This window comes from Dendroctonus ponderosae, unplaced genomic scaffold (genome assembly GCF_020466585.1).
Source record: "Dendroctonus ponderosae isolate FM_Combo_2020 unplaced genomic scaffold, Dpon_F_20191213v2 Dpon_F_20191213_5, whole genome shotgun sequence".
Lineage (NCBI taxonomy): Eukaryota > Metazoa > Arthropoda > Insecta > Coleoptera > Curculionidae > Dendroctonus > Dendroctonus ponderosae.
In genome coordinates, this window is record NW_026018715.1 from 981,514 (window position 1) to 1,001,308 (window position 19,795).

At 34.7% G+C, this 19,795-nt stretch overlaps 1 protein-coding gene and 1 long non-coding RNA gene across 10 annotated transcripts in view; one reads left to right on the forward strand and one right to left on the reverse strand.

The window, feature by feature from the left end:
• The window catches only part of LOC125504658, a 5,141-nt gene extending 957 nt beyond the window's left edge, over positions 1-4,184 (forward strand). The window contains exons 1-4 of one of the 2 annotated variants that reach the window (XR_007281643.1): positions 331-1,043; positions 1,664-1,807; positions 2,409-3,181; positions 3,769-4,184. This is a non-coding gene — a long non-coding RNA (uncharacterized LOC125504658). Of the gene's footprint in view, positions 1-330; positions 1,044-1,663; positions 1,808-2,408; positions 3,182-3,768 lie in introns of those variants that run through there. The other variant, XR_007281642.1, reaches the window with a different exon arrangement.
• The window catches only part of LOC109545055 (phosphatase and actin regulator 4B), a gene marked incomplete at its 5' end in the record, with an annotated part of 158,726 nt that extends 138,931 nt beyond the window's left edge, over positions 1-19,795 (reverse strand). For all 8 annotated transcript variants that reach the window (XM_048666988.1, XM_048666987.1, XM_048666982.1 and 5 more), the window contains 2 exon segments: positions 4,184-4,282; positions 19,676-19,795. In XM_048666988.1, the coding sequence (XP_048522945.1) occupies positions 4,184-4,282; positions 19,676-19,795 (219 nt within the window).

Consider the following 19,795-nt stretch of genomic DNA (forward strand, 5'->3'; position numbering starts at 1 on the left):
GCAGTATATGTCATCACAGGCCTCACGACGGTTTTGTAGATCCTCGATTTAGTGTCCGTTTCCATACTCTTATTGCACCATATTGTATTCAGGCAGCCAGATACTCTAATTGATTTTGTTGTTTGATCTCTCACCTCGGCCTCAATATCCCCAAAGCCGGAAAGTTCCACGCCAAGGTAGTTAAATTTCATTTTTTGCTCGATTACTTTACCGTCAAGGTCCAGTTTGTATCTTAGAGGGGTTTTTGATGTTGTTAAGCAATTTGTTTTGGTAGGTGATATTTCCATATTTAGAGACTTGGCTGTCAGGTTGAGTACGTGTAATAACCTTTGTAAGTCATCTTCACTTTCTGCAATGAGAGCGGCATCGTCAGCGTAACACACTATTTTGATTTCTGCATCCCCCATTTTGTATCCCTTTAGCCCTCGAACACTTCGAACAGAATACCGCTACCTGCGGGTATTGATTCTGTGATGGACTTTGGTCTCCTTCTATTTGTGCTTGTATTTTATTGCTTGTATATATGGTCTCTATGATTTTAATAAAATTGTGTGGGATTTGCCTGTTGTAAAGGAGCTACAGGACGCCTTTCAGCTGGACACCGTCAAATGCTCTAGTTAGATGGACAAAACATATAAACACTGGCTTGTTGTATTCAATCGATTTCTCGACTATTTGTCTTGATTCGAACGGGGCGTCTGTGCAAGATCTTCCCGATCTGAATCCGTGTTGTTCGTCCAAACCACAAGCTCACAGAAACGGACACTTGCCATGCTCAAATGTTGATGCAAAATATTATGTACCCGTTCATTCGAGATGCCTACAGCACTAGGAATCTCACGCACCTTCACTCTTCTCAACGTTGCCATTTACATTGTATTCTCGAGTCTGGTGTACGTAAAGGATGTGTTCGGTAATAATTGATTTGCAACCGTGTTCGGTATCCCAACCTAACTATTATTTAATTCATATTTTCCATAATTAGTTTCAGGTGTGCTTTATCATTACAGCTTTAAGTGCTTCTCACATTCTTTCATTTAATGGTAAGTTTTTAATAGATCCTTTTTGCTTGACTCTACTTTACTACTAAGAAGATATAGAATAGGAATAGAAAGGCAAATTATAGTAATGAAAATATAATAATGTAAATTCCTAATAAATATCCGCTAAACTAAACTTGACATTTTACCTTACCCCGGAAACTATTTTACTTTATTTTTTTCTACAATCCTATATTTATGTTCCCTTAAAACTTGCTTATCGTAAGCAATTTTAATTTATAATTAAGGAAGTATTTTCCATGCTTTTATTACTATGGCCAAACCTACTATTTTCAATTCCTGCGCTCTTACGTTGACAAATTCCGGCCATACTCAGCTAAACAAACATCAATTAATAAATCTTTAATAACAAAATAGAAACCAAACTACGGGAAGAGAAAACTCAACTACTTTTCAGTTTAAGCGCATAATTTCAATTTAAGATTCGTATACTAAACGCTCAGGTCGCTATCCCACCGGGTCAGAACTGGGTAATGTTCTATGGTTCAAACCACCCTTGTATATTCTTCTTCAAGACGAATTAAAAACAAATGAACTTTTATTTAAAAATTTGTATGTAAATATTTCTAGGTTTTAATAATAATAAAAAAAGTTAATTTCAGTCCACAGTTTAATATGTATCCACTCCCCGTCATAAGTTACCATAGCAACGGGGGGATAAGAACACAAGACGTAAAGACGAAACGACGCTAATTTGAAGAAAGCCGCGCAAATCCATTTTACAGAAGTCCATTTAGTCCAAAAAAGTAAGTATTAGAAATGAGTTAAAGCGTGATTTTAAAATCACTGATATAACGGTGAATGTGATCTTTTAAACCTTGAATTTAACTTGTGAATGTGATTTCACTTGTGGTTTTCGTGATATAGCAGGGTCATAAGGTGATGGTGAATTATGTGTCACTTGCAGAAACAATTTTAAATCGAGTGTAAATCATATTTAGATATACAACAAATAATATCTTGTACTTAAAGAACAAATTATTTTAAGGATAACAAATAACATCATCACTTGCAACTAAAAGTCCTAAAAACATTCTGAAATAGGAACAAAACAACTATTGTTTTACAGAGAACGAATAGTGTATGCAGCTCTTAATTCTTTGTGAAGAAGCTATATTAGAGTTTAATTTTTGACTCAAAAAAAAAACTTCATTTGAGTGAAAATGAAGCTACTCTAACACAATAAAATCTCAAATTTAATCTATAATACATTTATTACAACAAAAATTAAAATTGTTCGAAATGCAGTCCAGTCACTTCAATACATTATCGACATATCATTGCAGGCTTGTTAAATTCCTAAAAATAAATCATCTCTGGAGGAAACTGAAAATATGAGAGTTACAGGTTTGGCAAGGGGCTGAAAAGGAACCGCAGTTTCTAACCGAGAAAGAAAAATATAGAAAAGCAAACCTTTATTATATGAAAAAAAATACCGAGTCTAAGGTTTAATACAGAAGCTTTCAAAGACGTCGAATAGGTAAACGAATACCAGACAGCTCTAGAAAATGTGAACGAGATATGGAACCCAAAAACCACACATCAAAGCACCCAAACCGCAAGACAAGACAGACTCGGACAAAGAACTAAAAATAAAAAGAGAGACTGGTTTAATCAAATATGTAAGACAGAGCTGCAGTCCAACAGAACAAAATATGCAGAAATATAGGGAAGCTAGAGCGAGAACAAGAGCAGCAATATAGAAAAAGAAAAGAGCACAATAAAATAGGATCATCAAAGATAAAACAAAACAGGGTGAATAACAGGACCAAACGTTTTTTTTAGGCATAAAAAGAATCAAGAGAAGTTTTAGAACCAAAGTTGGAACAATTATAAAGAACAATGGCAACATAGCAACAACAGACAAAAGAAGTACTAGCTAGAGACCTGAAAAAATGATTACGACAAATTGCTAAATGTGCGTACACATTACACATCAGAACTCTTAGAAGAACTAACACAAGATGAGTGCCAACAGCTAAGTGCGTAAAGAATGGGGGAAGAGTAATTATAGTAGATCCACATGAAAAAGATTTGTTTGTTTCTTTAAGAGCAACGTGATTATTGAGTAAGAGTTTGATTAAGATACGTGACGATAAAATGTTTCGTCGAATGCCAAGGTATGAAAACCTTCATCACACGTTATTCACATCTAGTGTTATAAATCAATAATTGTAATATTGTTTGCTTGTTTGGAAAAAGCTAATTACGTGGGTTTTATCGGAACAAAATGAGCAGATTTAGTTTTCTTTCTCCAACCAAATATAGGTTTTGAAGATCTTTTCATAGAGCTTTCTTATCATATGAGGTGCCTTGAGGAAAAAAAACTTGGCACAGCTGGAGATCAAGAGATCGCGACTAAAGAACAAATGTTATCTCTAAAAGGTGATTTTTAGAAAAAAACGTGCATAAAAAACAATTAATTTTGTGCTGTACATTTGAATAACGCTATATGTAATTAGACAACAAGTATAACTAACTAACACTAAACTGAATCTTACCTTGTCTAAATCTGGAAAATTCACTGTCACTATGGCTATGGGTAAGCATCCAGTAATTTCGATCCAGTTTAGAAGCTATTATTACTTAGCGTAGCAATTCATATTCTGATTGATATTAGAAAAATTGGTCTTCGAAAAATTATTTAATACCTACCCTAAAAAGGTGGTTCAGAAATTGCTTATAGAAACAAAATTACCGATTTTAGGAAAAGATATTTGTTCAAGAAACATGAAATGGACGAAGCGTTATTAAAACTAAACGGAAAGGAAAGCACCACTAATGTTTAATAAATAAAATGGCAATTCTTGCAAATATAAAATGCCCAGTTGTAGATGTTGTTCAAATGGAGGTGAAGACACAACAATAAATTAGAAAAATGTTCTTACAGCCTGGATAAATAGGTAAATATGTTTTCAGGTGAGGTTATATTTGCCGAAATTTATCCACAATCCAGACGGCGGTCTAGCGCACACTGGCTGCGCCAGGGATGGGCAGGATGAAAAATAAGAGGACAAAAATTTAGGGTGCACCGTCACTCATTTTCTTTTAATGCTCGATATAACATGATTACGTTATGGAGTAAGGAAAATAACTTAAATATTCCGAAACTCTTCACTCACCAATATCTCCATTTGAGTACTTTTCATCCAGCACCACGCCGGTAGTACCTGTGCTAGTAGCCTCCGGTATCAGGGTTGTGTCTGCTGCTGTAACATTATCTGAAAAAAATGTAATAATAATATCCAAAGTCGAAAAACGATATTGGTATTAAAAATCAAGTATTCTGGATTAATCAGTTTATTTATCTCCATTATCGAACTAAACTCATGTGAACAACCTTAAGTTAAAACAATGACTACATACTACTTTAGAATAATTGCATCTTCTTTCCAAACTTATTAAACAAGTCTCGAAAAAAATCACCAAACTTTGTGTTGGTTTTACCAAACTGACACAAATCTTCCAACGGAAGGTTTCTCATAATTATCAAAATAACTTCAGGTGGCAAATCCTCAAGGCATGGCAAAGCTATCCTATTTTGTTTAAGAATGTAGAACTTGGTTGGAAAGGCTATGTTGCTCTTAATCAGCCTGGACAAATGATCCAGATGTTGAAATTTTACTTGTTTTAAGTTGACATTTGAAGAAGTAAAATATGTTAATGGGTCCAGAAGGACGTTAAAATGCCCTGGCTCTACTCCTTTAACAAAACAGTTTACAATTAAATCATCAGAAACACACACCATTACTAGTTTTACTCCAAACTGTTCTAGGTTGGGCAGTATCATCTTTATACAATAATGGCCGGTTCCACGTGGTCCTTCAAGTGGCAAATTCTTACTTAGTGCCATCATTCGCTTATAATGAAAGTCGAATGAAGTTTCAGAGGAAGTATAGTTACTTGGTATGAAGCCATATTCCGCCATTAAAAGAAAAATTATTCCAACCAAAATATCGACTTTTGATTGAGATTTGTAGCTGGATTCAAAGAAAGTCATTAAATGTTGTAGACTTTCTGGAGACTCCTCATATTTGTAGTCTTCTATTAAAATTGGCCTCAACACTGAAACGAAAGTATATTTTCAGTTAAATACTCCTATTCAGTTAAAAACACGACTATTATATTTACATTGTAAATTGTAAGGTCAACAGAAAATGTGACAAATTCGTACAATTTTATTTTTTAATTTTCCTGCAATTTAATTTTTTCAAAGAATTCGAGCTTGATCATTAGCAAAGTCAGTTCATCTAGATGCAAACTTGATGAAACGTTTATAATTTCCGCAACATTTGAAATCTTTACAGGTCATGAGGTAGAACAACTTTTATACAGTGTGAGTAAAATGCTCTGAAACCTATTTGTCTCATGTTTTTGTGTCCTATCTGAAACTCTGAGGAGCAGCTTTGTGTAATTCCATGAAATAAATACATACGTTAGGAATAACGATCAAGTAAAATCTCACTTTGACATGTCTAATAATTTATTTCTATTGCTTTTGTAAGAGATTTTATTGTCAGTTCCCTCGTATTTTAATTTTTAAATTTTTATTGGCAATCAGTAGTAATAGTAGTAGTTGCGGGTTCCAAGCCTGGATAAACCCGGAGGGCTGAGCGTAGGGCCTACAACCCTACCCTGTAAAAAACCCAAAGGTACGAAGCAGAACGGCGAGCCTCGGAACGGGACGGATCAAAAGAGTAGAGGCAAAAGTAACGAAACAGGGAATCTTGGAACTGAGCTTGTTTCGATCAAGTGTATAATACAGCCAAATAATATAATACAATATAGCCAAAAGAACTATACAACAAATGAAGACCTATAACATGGATATGATCGCCCTCCAGGACAAAGGTGGTCGGATGAAGGCACTCAAACCATGGGAAAGTACACCATATTCAATGGCGGAACAGGAAATGGGAAACAAACATTTGGAACGGGGTTTACACTAAGGACACATTAACGCCAAGGTTGGAAGAGAAGAAGCGTTTGGAGCACATATTGCAAGTGACAGTCTCCATGAGCAATCAAACGACAACGGCCAACGATTGGTCAACGTAGCAGCTACCAATAACCTCGACAATGTTCCCGCACAAAAAAATTCACAAAGAGGCATGGATGTCCAAGGATGGGAAAACACGAGACACATTAAAAACATAATAGATGTAAAGAGCCAAAGAGGGCCGGATTCAGGAACGGATCACTTTTTGGTACGGGTTAAGGTACGATCAAGGATCAAACGAACCCTAACAAGAAAAGAAATATCATCACCAAAAAGGTGGAATGCAGACTAACTAAACCAGGATGAAACATGCAAACACTAATACCAAACGGAAGAAGAAACACAACTAGAAAAAAATGTCACACAAGAGGCGGCGGATGTAGAGGACCACTGGAAACAGATCAGAACAACATTAATTAACGCTGCAGAAATAGTCCTAGGTGAACACACAACCAACAGAAGAAGAAAACGCGTGTATAAGGAAGAATAAAAACAGCCCTAGACACCAAAAACAAACTCATAATACAAATTCTGCAGTGTGCAAGTGATAGGAACATCCAAAGATTCAACGTCCTCAGAGCTGAGACAAAAGATAAGAAGGAAAAAAGACACGCTTAAAACCTGGATTTCAGAAAGGGAGGCAGGATCAACAAACAGCCGAAACGTTTTCAAACAAGTAAAAAATATAAAAGGATAATTCCATACCAAAGACCAACATCTGAAAAAGTTGCAAACAATCAGCCCTGTGCTGTATCACTCACGTTAACTTTAACGTGCATGTTATCCGTCAAACACGTTATGTGGCTCCAACTGGTATGTTGTATCAGTAAAACCTTTATATTATAACAGGCTCACGCTATCGACGAACGTTATATGAAGAAATAGCGCTTCAGAATAACAGCATCAAATCACATGCCGCTTTCGAACTTAACGTGCATCCCTCGAAGTTAACTTCGGGGAATAAATAAAACAATTGTGTTTAATCAGAGCGTAGTTTTGTCTTTTAGCTATAATTTGTTTTTAATTTAAAAGAAAAATATGCCTTTCGGTGGTCTTATAAGGTTAGCTTTATTAGAACAATTGAAAAATGGTCTTGAAAATAAACTTTATTTTCCTCCACAAAATCTACTAAATTTTCAAATTGTTCGTGGGTTGTTTTTTTGCCTCTTCTGTACGTGCTCCATTGAAAGTGTTTGAGATGATAGGTCAAGAACAATAACGAACGAAATTGAAAGTGAATGCAAATCATAGGCAAAGACAAGTATGGAAGTAGGTGGCCCAAATAGTCAACACGTGCACATGTGGCGGTGGTGCATATGTTTTAGAACCTTCGATGGTTTGATGTTAACACTCTCTCTCTCTAACTAATAGACTATTCGTATAAGGGAATCTCACTTTATGCATCCAATATTTTTTTCCATTTTAACGTTTGATGGATAACTGGGTCGGAAACGCATACGTTAACTCGGAGATAGAGCACACCTCGGTTGTGTTGCTGCGTTATCGAAAATGTTATCCTGAACTGTTAAGATGCCATAACGTGTGGCCGTTAAAAATAGCATTTATGATACAGCACATAACTGACATAAAAGAGGTAATGCAAGAAGTAGGAAGGTATACCATAAGAGCGGAGGAGTATGTACTAGAACCCACCCTAGGAGATTAAAAGGGCAATAAACCAATTAAAGAATAACAAGGCCCCGGGTGAGAACTCCATCACGAAGGAGCGCATAAAATATGGAGGAGAACATCTATATATTGCCATACTAGAGCTACTGAAAAACATATGGAAAACTGAAACACTACCAAAGGAGTGAAATGAGATTGTCATCATCCCCATCCATAAGAAAGGAGACCGAAGGGCTTGTAAAAACTATAGGGAAAAAACCCTGCTGAACATAACATACAACGTGCAGAAGACAACTTAGATGACTACCAGTGCGGATTCCGATCCAAGAGCTCCGCAACAGATCAATCAATTAAATTGACCATTCGACAGCTCCTACAGAAAAGCTGGGAGTTGAACAGAGAGGTCCACCAACTGTTTGTAGATTTCCGCCAGGCATAGGATAGCATCACCAGGGAAAGTCTCTGGCAAGCGTTGGAAGGCATAAGGGTACAAAAGAAATCATTAAGTTAACCAAGATATGCGTAGAAAACTCTCAGGATAGGAGGGAACACCGCTGAAACATTTCCCATCAACAATGCCTTGCTATTTAATATAGATATCAAAGAGACGAATATTACTCTAAAAAAATTTACAAATAAGGGTCCAGAAATGACCTTGGCATATCCCGACGACTTTCATACTGTAGGAAGCAGTACGATTAAAACAAAAAAAAATGTTCATGAACAGAGAAAGAGACCAAGAAGGTAGGACTCACTATTCACGAGGACAAGACCATATGCATACCAGACGCAGAGCAAGAAGATACAGAATGGGACGAAACGTAACCATGGACACCTACAATTTCGAATTCGATTCGTAAACCAATTTCAGTACCTGGGAGCAGTTATAACCTCGGATAACGATATCAGCAGCAAAATAAAAGCAAGAAGTCAAAAGGGCAATAAATGTATTTTCGCCTTGCATGGGCTGTTCGGCATCGAATAAGAACGAATGAGCTCAAGAACCAAGTAGAAAAGACCGAGTTTAGTAAACGAAAGCACAAAGACTCAGATGGGCCGGACACGTACAGAGATCGCCGAATGAACGTCTTATCAAGAGGATATGGAAGTGATACCAAGTGGCAACGAGACCTTTAGACCAAGGCTCAGATGAAAGAACAATATCGGAGGAGATGTAAAAATTTTGGGACTATGGGACTGCAAGAAGGTTGCGTTGACGGGGATAGATGAAGACGAGTCGTAGATGCAGCTAAGACCCACCAAGGGTTGTGACGCTACGAGAAGGAACAGAAAGGAATAAATCAGTAGCATATGCACAATTCCATAGAGTAGTCAAAAAATTGATTACAACTCAAAGTGATGCCCGTCCCCCTGATTGCGCAACTTTTTCTTAATGTATTCACCTTCGTATGCCATGCATCCTTGTCTTGGTCACCATCTGTTCTTTTCTGGTGCCGAAAATGAGGGACCAGGGGCTAATAAATGGGTAGCAACCACGACCAAAAAAATATATTGACATCTTACACCAGTTATTGTATTTTTTTATTTCGCCAATGCTAGTACGTATCAGGTCTTGTGAACATCAGTTCAGTTTTGTTTTACTTTTGATCATAATATGAATTAAATTAGTGCTATTGTTTTGTATGGATCTCTAACATCTGATAAGTCTAAGATCGAAACCCGGGTTACATATTAAATAAGAACATACTTGAGACTTTTACTTTTATTCGATATTTGTACGATATTTTACGAGGAACTGAAGTTCCTTTGGGTCAAATGGACTATTCCTACGAGACAAAACAAAGCATAAGAACTGGCTTTTCTCACATCGATCAAGAACAAATCCTACTACCTCCCTACTAATTGAAAAGAAATTCCTGGATTCCAGTCAATTTTATTGTTTACCATTTAAAATGTTATAAAAACGTTTCGGTGTTTTTCTCCACCCTCATCAGTTTGTCTTCACATTTGGCAAGCCATTGAAAAATCTTTACTTCGTCCAATATCGAGCGAAAGAATAAAAAAACTCTTCTGTTTTTTTATTTGAAATATTGTTAACAATTTCTTTTGAATTAGGTTGAAATACAGTCAGGAAAATATACACAACTCCCTACTAATATCAGACACCACCATGCTGTATTTAGCCCCAGAACAACACTCCTAAAACCTGCACTTTATTTCGCCTACGTATTTTTTAGAGCGTTTCTATACCTACTTACATCAGAGTACATCAACCTTTGACGGCCCTGATGATGTCGAAAATTTTATGACTTTTCTAATTCTACTCTGTCTACTACTCTAATCTGTAGTAATTGCATACTTTGACATAACAAGCTACCTGATTCAAATTAAATTAAAGCATGCATTATAAATAATCTGTTTTAGGAGCAGTTCGGTAATGTTAAAAGTTCCAATAATGGAAGCCCCGTCTTTTACTTACATCGAACTGGCGTGAGCTGATTATATGATGGTAAATTGTTTCAGCATTATATTAGAATACATAAATCAAAATAGTACATATTACCAACAATAAAAAAGAACACAATTTCAGCTTTTAAATTGTTCAATCTAGTTTTTATTTTAATTTCTATTAATACATCACATTTTATAAAATAAACGTAGACGACATAGCCTTGCTTAATAACTAATAAAATGTTCCACTATCAGGTTTGAAATCTATAGACAACCCTTTTGAAAGGAATGTGTTCCTTCTCCTCCTCCTTACTCGCCTCATCCTCATGGGTGCGCCGCCTTATTCTGTGTTTTACGGACTGTTTCGCGAGTTCAAAAGTCAAAACGCCCACTGCCAGCTAAATTATAACTACACTTTAACTAGTCAAATTTGACACTTATTTTGATTACGTCTAGTCTACTAGTCATTATTTGATTATGTCATTGTGACTTGTTTTGTTTAGTTTTATTCAGCTTTTGCAAACCTTTAAACAAATAGAAACATATCAAAAAGTATGTAAGTATTGTTTTATGTTATAGATTTCAAAACAAAGGCTAAAATATGTCAGCAAGGTATTCATGATTTTTACAGTTATCAACTGGCGATTAATGTTTACGATTGGCAGCGCCCCATCGGTAGTTTAACTCGCGAATCTAGAGTTTAGAACGATAAATATACCACCAAGTCGCATAGACCATTTTAAAGTAGAAACTACAACTAATAAAATTTCCACTAATATACTTTCGAAATACAAAAAAAGTCAAGACAATTGTTCGTGGAAAATAAGGGTTTTTTTAAGTACATACCTCTAAAACTAGTCGCATTCTGAACTACGAAAAAATCATGCTTATTCAGCACCAAAAAAGACATACTTTTACAAATTTTCGTGTAAATTTTAATTATTATATTACAAGTAATTAACATTTATTCACGAGAAAAAAAAAATACTGGAAAATCGGGTTTTCGCAATTTTGACGGTTAATTTCAGGTTATGTGAATAAGTATTAAATATAAAAGTTTTAGTCTTTTTAATATCTACAACTTTGGCATGGAACGTTTTCCGCTAGGAGGTGACTTTTCGCCGCAAAACGCAAAAAAACGTTTTCAACAACTAAATCACATCCCAATTTCGCCATTTCCAGTGTTTTCGTGTTTAAATATTATTTTTTCTAAAAGTTGGAACATCAAGAACATTTTCCACCTGGTCCTTGCCTGCCACTTTTTTTTCGAAAAAAAATATTTGCATTACCCCATTATATCAGTGTTTGTACTCGTTTCAGGTCAATGTAATAGGGATGGTCAGTATTTAACGTAACCGCTAAAATAACAGTGTGTCAGACGTGCAACCTGTAACGGCAGTTTCACCTTGTCAATTTTACCGGTTTTTTTGGAACCGTTTCATAAACTCGAAAAAGGCGTTCGCACCAACACAGAATCTCAGTTTGTTTGTTTACGTTTTTCGATGGGATCAACAGTGATTCACAGTATATACTGGGTGTCAATTTGAAAACGTTCCACCATTAATATCTTTCTTGCAGTTAAAAATATGAAAATCAGAAAGCCCGTAAATTTTATTTGTAAGGGGGACACTTTAATATAATACTTTTAGCCTCCTCGTTTCAACCCCTTAGGAAGGGTAAGATGTCACCCTGAGAATCTTAAATAGAAAGGGGGGTCAAGTGGCACATAGTTTTAAAGGGCGTTCAATTCTCTTTACATTAGTTTCTACTTTGTGGCTTTTTGTCCAGAGGTTTCTGTATAATCGCGTTTCAAAGTTGTAGAGACAATTAAACGTGCGTGCATTCAGGTATTGGTTTTCAGGTTAGTGTTTACACAAAAACGATTGTATTGGGTCTCCTTGTAATACATATGATTAGAATAGTAGGTTCAACAGTTAGAATCGTTGAATAACAGGAAGAAAATCTAGTTTAAACATTGATTTATTATTTTTGATTTGATTATTTATTGATTATTTTACATTGACAAAAATAACTTTTTAATTGCGGAAGATAAATTTGTACAATAAAACATATGGGTACTATTATTATTATTATTATGGGTACATATTAGGTACTATGTTATAAGTTGTTCAAATGTTGTCAAAATCAAATTCTAAATTAAAAAATTCATAACCATTTAAGGTGGTAATTACAAGAAAACAATCATCATGACAACACCGTTAATGGTGGGAATACGGATTTATAGTAAAGGAAAATGTTTACAAGGCGCACTGGTAGGGCCCGTAGCAGCCAGGCGAGCGTGTGCTTGGATTAATTCTACTGTTTGTAAAAATATACATCGGTACCTACGTTTATCCCTACCACCTACTTTTCATTGATTAATTGCCGATCGATAGAATTCAATGTTGGTAACAAACAAACCGGGATTTATGAATGACTAGCTTGGTTTATTTATTAATATCTTTGCACATAACCGATGCGATACCGTCGAGTTCTAGTAGTCTTCGTCTATAAGAATTACTGTTCAGTTCTCCAAATATTGTTTAGTTTCGGTGATGATATAATTCAGCATTTTTAGCCTATACGTATTACTGTTAAGGTGGATTATTTAATGTTATTGTTGACTTAATAACACGCGTAAATAATTCAAATAATATTACAAAAACTATGGTGCCCCATCAATCAGAGGAAGTTCAGTTAAAAGATAGACAAGTAGATTTTAAAAATTTTCAATATTTTGACAAACTTGTTTCATAACAAAAAACACAGGAATATAAGGACTTCTGTTACATGCGAGAGATAATTTTACAAAGCGGGTGCTTTTATAAACCAGCTAAGATCTACACTTAGTAAAAATCATACGCAAAAATTATCCTTAAATGTTAAATTAATTTTTAAATGAAAATTAACTTTTTAGACATTTTCGCATGCAAAGCGAATAATTTATATAAACCATTCGATTTTACTTTATCAGTTTTTTCCTTTCAGTAGTAACTTATTACCCCTGTTTTGTTTCTGTCTTTAGAATATATTGTTTTTAATTTACCAATGCTAAGAATTACTTTTTTAATAAACATAAATCATTATTTATCATCACTATTTCTACCATCATCATAATTGCGAATTTTTAATAAAAAATTTAAAAATTAATATGTTCCTTTTGGAACCGAACTTTGGAACCGAATACCAAAGTGAAACTGCAACGTTGTGAACTGTTCCTCCAGAAAAATAACCCTTTTACTCACTTTTTAACACACCTCTACAATGTGAGTTTATATTATTTTTGACATATTATGCGTCCAACCAGAGTTACTATTTTATTTGACAGAGTTTAATTGACAGATTTACGATAGTTGTAAGAACGACACGCGATAAGATTGCAATGAATTTAGCAATGAAATAGTAAGTACGTAGTATATTGATGTTGAGAGAATCATCAAAAGGTATTAACTATTAACTCAAACAATTGGTACCCCGTGGAAGGCGACAATAAATTGTTGAAAGCTAGGTAGCTAAAAAAGTTTTCTCTTTTTCTTCATCATTACCCAGACCAATTATTCGATATCGGTAAAGAAACTGAAACTTATCTCAAATGTATTAAGGTCGTATATAAGAAAGTTAAAAAATTATGGTAAAACGCTAAGTATCAGACACTTTATTGTAAACAAGATGATTCATATAACAATAAACTTTTAGAGCTGGTAGAGGACATCAAAATATCCAGTTTTGCTTCATAAACATATACACACAAACGCCGACTTTTCAAGATACAGGATTTTGAAACTAAATTTTTTATTTTATCTCTCGGTCTACCTAAACTTTCTAACACTGACAGTTCCCTCAGTTAATGACATTCACATGTGCACTTGTAACAGTACCCCTTAGTTTATCTATGATAAGTAAAAAAGTTCTGAAAGATGGATTTTCTATCAATAAAGAAAAACTATCTTTCAATTGATCATATATCGGTTAACAAACTAACACTATAAAAAAGTTTTGTCGTACCTTCAATACTTGCCAATGCAAACCAAATCCGAACCAAAAATACATGCCATGCAGTAACCCCGTATCGGAAAATAAATTCGTTAATAGGTATATGTTAATGAATCAAAACCCGAAAAATGAAGACACTAAACTTTTGTGAGTAGATTTATGGAACATCCTATATTTTTATTAAATTGTTAAGGTAAATACGAAGCATTTTTCCAAGCTTCTGTCCTCACATGTACAAAATTATCCTACAAACATTAAAGAATTTTCGGTGCTTTGACATATTGGTGGATGAACCTTTGTAGAAAATATACACGTGAATATTAGAATACTTCTGCTTTTGGAATAGACTCTGTTATCTTATAATATTATAAGCGAATGTTCTGAACAGATTAGCGAATATTGTAATTATTTAGTATGCCTACTATCACTCCAATCAAAATTGCTTTTTATTAAGATTATTAAGACCGACAGGACATGTTAATGTGCATGTAAAACTAAACTTTTGAGTAAACTAAAATTTAAAATACAGTAAAGTCAGCTTATAATGAACCCGGTTATAGTAAACTTTCGGTTAAAACGAACTTTTTTCTTTTAAATATATCCATAAAGACCAACGTATTTTTTTACTGGTTTTAACGAACCCGTTTATAACAAACTTCCGGATATAACGATCACTTTTTAGGATAGTTGTATATTCACTTTCCGTTTATAACGAACTTCCACGCTCAGTAACACGAATCGTGCGGAGTTGTTTATATTAGTGAGAGCGAGAAACAGGCAGTGACTTGTTGTTTTTTGCCGCGTTATGTAAGTAAATCGTGTTAGAATGGAAAAACAAAAACGCAAAGCTTTTTCACTAAATGGAAAGTACGAGATTATTAACAAAATAAAAAGTGGAGTAAAGCAGAGTGACATTTGCAAGGAATTAGCACTTGGAAAGTCTACTGTTGCAACAATATGGAAAGCAGACAAAACATTTTATCAGCGTATGACAAAACAAATGTTAGATGTAAGAAGTTAAAATTATCTGCACATGAAGAGGTTGACAAGGGACTTATTAAGTGGTTTACTCAAAAAAGACAAGAAAGCGTTCACACAAGTGGCAGTGTTTTGCAAGAAACGGCTAGTGAAATGGGGAGTAAAATCAAAAACAAAGAGTTTGTTGGTTCTGGAAGTTGGGTAGAGCGTTTCAAGAAGAGGTATCATATCAGTAGCGGAAAAATTGTTGGAGAGTCTGCCGGTGTGAACATGAATGTGGTCAATGATTGGTTGCATAATGTATGGTCCACCATTCGAGACAGTTATGAGAACAAAGATATTTTTAATGCTGACGAAAAACATAAACTGTAGGAGTTAAAGAGAAAATACCAATATTTTTTTTAACTTTAACACCCTCGTAATCTCCGGGAATCTCGTGAACTATGGGCCTGAGAGAAATAACTTAAATGGAAACTCGACTTGTTTAGAGGTCCTCTACACGCCCCTGCTCTGTGTGCATAAGGTTGCGAATCACCCTGTACGTTTATTTATTTATACATTTACTCTGAATAAGAAACAGCGTATAGGTGTTCAAGGTGATTCAAACTTGTCGTCACTCCTTTAAAGGGGTAATATAATAATATAATTGGGGGCTCACTTGGAAGGTACGAGAAAAATATTTTCAAACATTTTTTTCGGTAATCTCTAGAAGATATTAACAATTGAAAATCTAATTTCAACTTTGTTATTATGCATTATTTTGAAAGTGTCCCATGCTGAATTGGTAGCATATTGGAATACTTAAGCATTCAAATAGAAAAATTACGTTCTTTGCTCCAAATTACAAAGAATTTTTATTTTAAAAAAGTTCTCTTCTACAATTTTTTGATGAAAAGTCACAGCGGCAATGATGTTTTTGTTATTAACAGATAGTTATAGGTGGATAGCCATTGTCAACAATAACAATAATTTGTCAACCTGTGACTCTCTTTGAATTTCCTTTCACGAATTTGCGGATATGCAATTAGTTCAGGGGAAATGCTACAGTAACATAGCAAAAGCTGAAAGAACTCACTCCAACAAGGGCGAGGAGAGTGGTTCCAGGAAGATAGTGGACGACAATAGATGTTCGGGTTCCAGACACAGAGGAACAAGTATTGGAGATAATTGCAGAAGAGCTTTTCAGGGGCACTCAGAGCATGGCACAACCACTGACACTTTTCCAGGCACCAAATAAATACCGGCTACATTCCTACCACGTATGTAAGATCACATTATGGATCACGTAATGGATTACTACCACGTAATGGATCACGTAATGGATTAACCGAACACGAGAAGCTGTTCGAAAAGAGTGCGTAATAAGGTGATTACATAGGCACTCGTTTGGAGCTACAGACTCAAATGTATGTTTTTGTAATTTATAAACAAATTAATAATTCGAGGTTATGAGTTTCGCAACAGCTTCGGTAATTCAACGATTCCTTATGAATTTACGGTTTATCCTTGTCTATCTTATTGTCACTTTCTGAATAATTCCATGGTTACCATAAGCAACATGTGTTTACGTAATGTTAATTAGACAGATTACCTTGAAAAACATTGTTGCCGTCTTTGTCATATAGTTTTTGCAAATTTCTCAGTTTTTAATAACAATTAACTTTTTTGACTATTTTTTCTGTACTCCTAAAACACCGCCAGACAACACCTCCAGAGGAATGACGCCAATTTTGAATCACCCTGTATTTTCTACCTCAAACAAAACAAACACTTAGGTACATTAATCTCAAAACTAATGAGAACACAATAAATTATATCAAATGTAATATAAAGCAAACCACAGAAAACCTTGCATGACATCAAAATAGAAAATAGTTGTATAATGTTCAAGCAGCCAATGATATTAGAGCACTAGAAAATTGTCATTTCCGTCCATGAGCAAAATGACCCGGAAATTAGCTGACAATCAACGGAAAGACCAACAATTTACTGTTGAAGCTTTATCTGCAAGAATAACCATCCACCAAACTACCAAGAAAATGTAATTTACAGACATACTTTTTCATGCAAAAAAATAAAACATAAACTCCAAAATACATCTAATGCAGATGATCATGAGATAAATCTATTATCATTATTCCATTGAAAATGAATAAATGATCAAATACAACCGAGCAATATTTTGGCAAACTACAATATCTAGATTTTAAATCACAATAAATGGTTTTAACTAAAAAAATCATTCGAAACTAACTAAGAAAATAAATATGAGACACAAAGCAAACCGCTATGTTAAACAATAGACAAACTACATTTTATCTCTAGAGGCGCATGCAAATTCCTATAACAATATATATACTATAACTATAACAACATATTAAGTCGATATATGAGAAAAATCGCCAGGTCTAAGACTACGATTACTGTTTGCGCATAGAACATAATACCAGAAGGGCATTTTTACAGGATTTACATTAACTAAATCTCGAAAAATCCGGGATACGCTTACTCTCTGGCGAACAAGAAAGCACACATTGAGGGTACCGGCGAAATAAAATAACCGGGGTAGACCATAACCAGAAGAGGGGACGGCACACCCCTCGAGACCCTCAGCTGGTGCGGAGGAAACAATACTACTGGGCTCCTCTTCAAGAAGTAGCTCCCTTAGGGGGCATTTTTCGATATATGTTCGTTAGAAAAATTAATATTATTTTTGAGAGCTTTTTAGAGATTTCACTGTTTCAGTTTGGCCACCCAATTTCGGGACACCCTGTATCTTCATTAAATGCTGAGGTATTTACATGCTATCAGTGAAACTAAAGAATATCATGTAATTACCTACATCGTAACTGCAATTAGATATTTCGTTATGCTAAGTTGGCGAAATAAGATATCATAACTCACAATGAATATAAGGTAGGATATTGCGTCGATTTGCGTGACGTCAGTGGAAATCACTGCGTGTCGTGATTTTTACTTGTCTGCTAAATGTGATTAAATATAGCTTATTTAGTCTTTGTCACATTTAATTATTTTTTTTAATAAATCTTCGTTATAATTACAAAATGCTTTGCAGCACGTTTTAAACTTGGAAATAAAAAGTAACAAAGATTTATTTCGTAGATTAGCAGAGTTGCTCGATGTGCAATAAAATATTGCGTTTGCTTTTAGCAATACCCCAAAAGTTCGAATTGAAAATTTCTCTCATAATCATCATTTTTGAAATGCTGAGAGCATATTCTAGCGGAGGCAACATTAATTGTCTTTGCACGACAACAAGCATTCTCCCATAGCTTGCTTAAAATACTGTCTTTTGGAAATCTATGAAACTTTATTTCCAGATATTTAGCTAGCTCTCGTATTACTATATGTATTGTGTACTATATGCAACCGTAAACTGCACACCACATTTTTTTATATTTCTCAACCGACACTTAAAAGTAGCAAACAATCACAACACTACCAACTTTCCAACTACCAAACGCAAACTGCTCAGTTTTTTGTCTACAAAATTCGGAAACGCATTCACCTCATGATACAATAAATTAATTGTATGATACAATTAATTCATTGTTTCGTTTGGCTCTACCCGATTTCACGAATAACACTTTGACAACACAGCAAGCTAAAACGCTGAAAATCAGAGATTTCGTAAAGACGTCTTTAGGGTATTTTTCTTCGCAATAAGCCCAAATCAGATCCCAAACGCGATTTTGAAAGCATTGAGCTATACAACACTGCAAACCATATCCTCATATAACTTTCCACTTTTGAACTATTGCTTTTTAAAATCAATAAAAATCTGTCTAGGTTAGATGCATTTTAAATGGGATCAGCTGTTCACTTTACGAAAGTGAGCACCAGTGAAGACATGTGCGCACGAAAATCGAATTTTCGACCGATGAATATCCTACCTTCTTTCATCTATTCTTCTATTCATAATATCATGATCATAACGAGCCCAAATTTTTCGTATGTACCTGTACATTTTTAGAATGTCACGCGTAGGTAAAGTAAAAAAAAGAGTTGAGGTGCAGGGTTCTGTTTAAAAGACGTAAACCCTGAGCCGGAAGCAGACCAATCTGATGACTTGGATTATTGCATATATTTCCAGGGTTTTATTAATTAGAATTGTACTTTCAACACTCAACTTTCTACGTTCTTTTCATTTAAAGTTTAAACAATCGGCATATATTCTTATTCGATAAACCTTGTATACTGTGTATGTAAACAGTCTGTTGGGAAGTAGCCACAGAAGTACAAACCTTTAAAACAAGGCAATTGTCGATGTTTAAATCTGTTTGTTGAACAAACGTTGCCTGTTCATATACAAAATATTAACTAAATGTGTATTCTTTGCCAATGAACAATATTATCAAGCATAGATGAATCATAAGCCAGTAACTGCCTAACCCTCCTTTTCGTGCAGACGTAACAAAAATTACTTTGCAAAATCATACAAACAAAAAATATCACTCTGGTTTCAATTGAAAATGCCACTTTGCCAGCACAAACCCTTACATGAACATTAATAAGAGGATAGAAAATGCAACAAATAAACATCTGTCAAGCTTATAGATTAGGTTATGTGAAATGTACTTACCATTTTCCGTTGCGGGTTTCCCTTGTTCACACTGGTGGCCGGATTTGGGTGAATTAGAACCGTTTTCACTATTTGTTAAAACACTATCACTGTTTTCAGCCATACTAGTTGTATTAAATT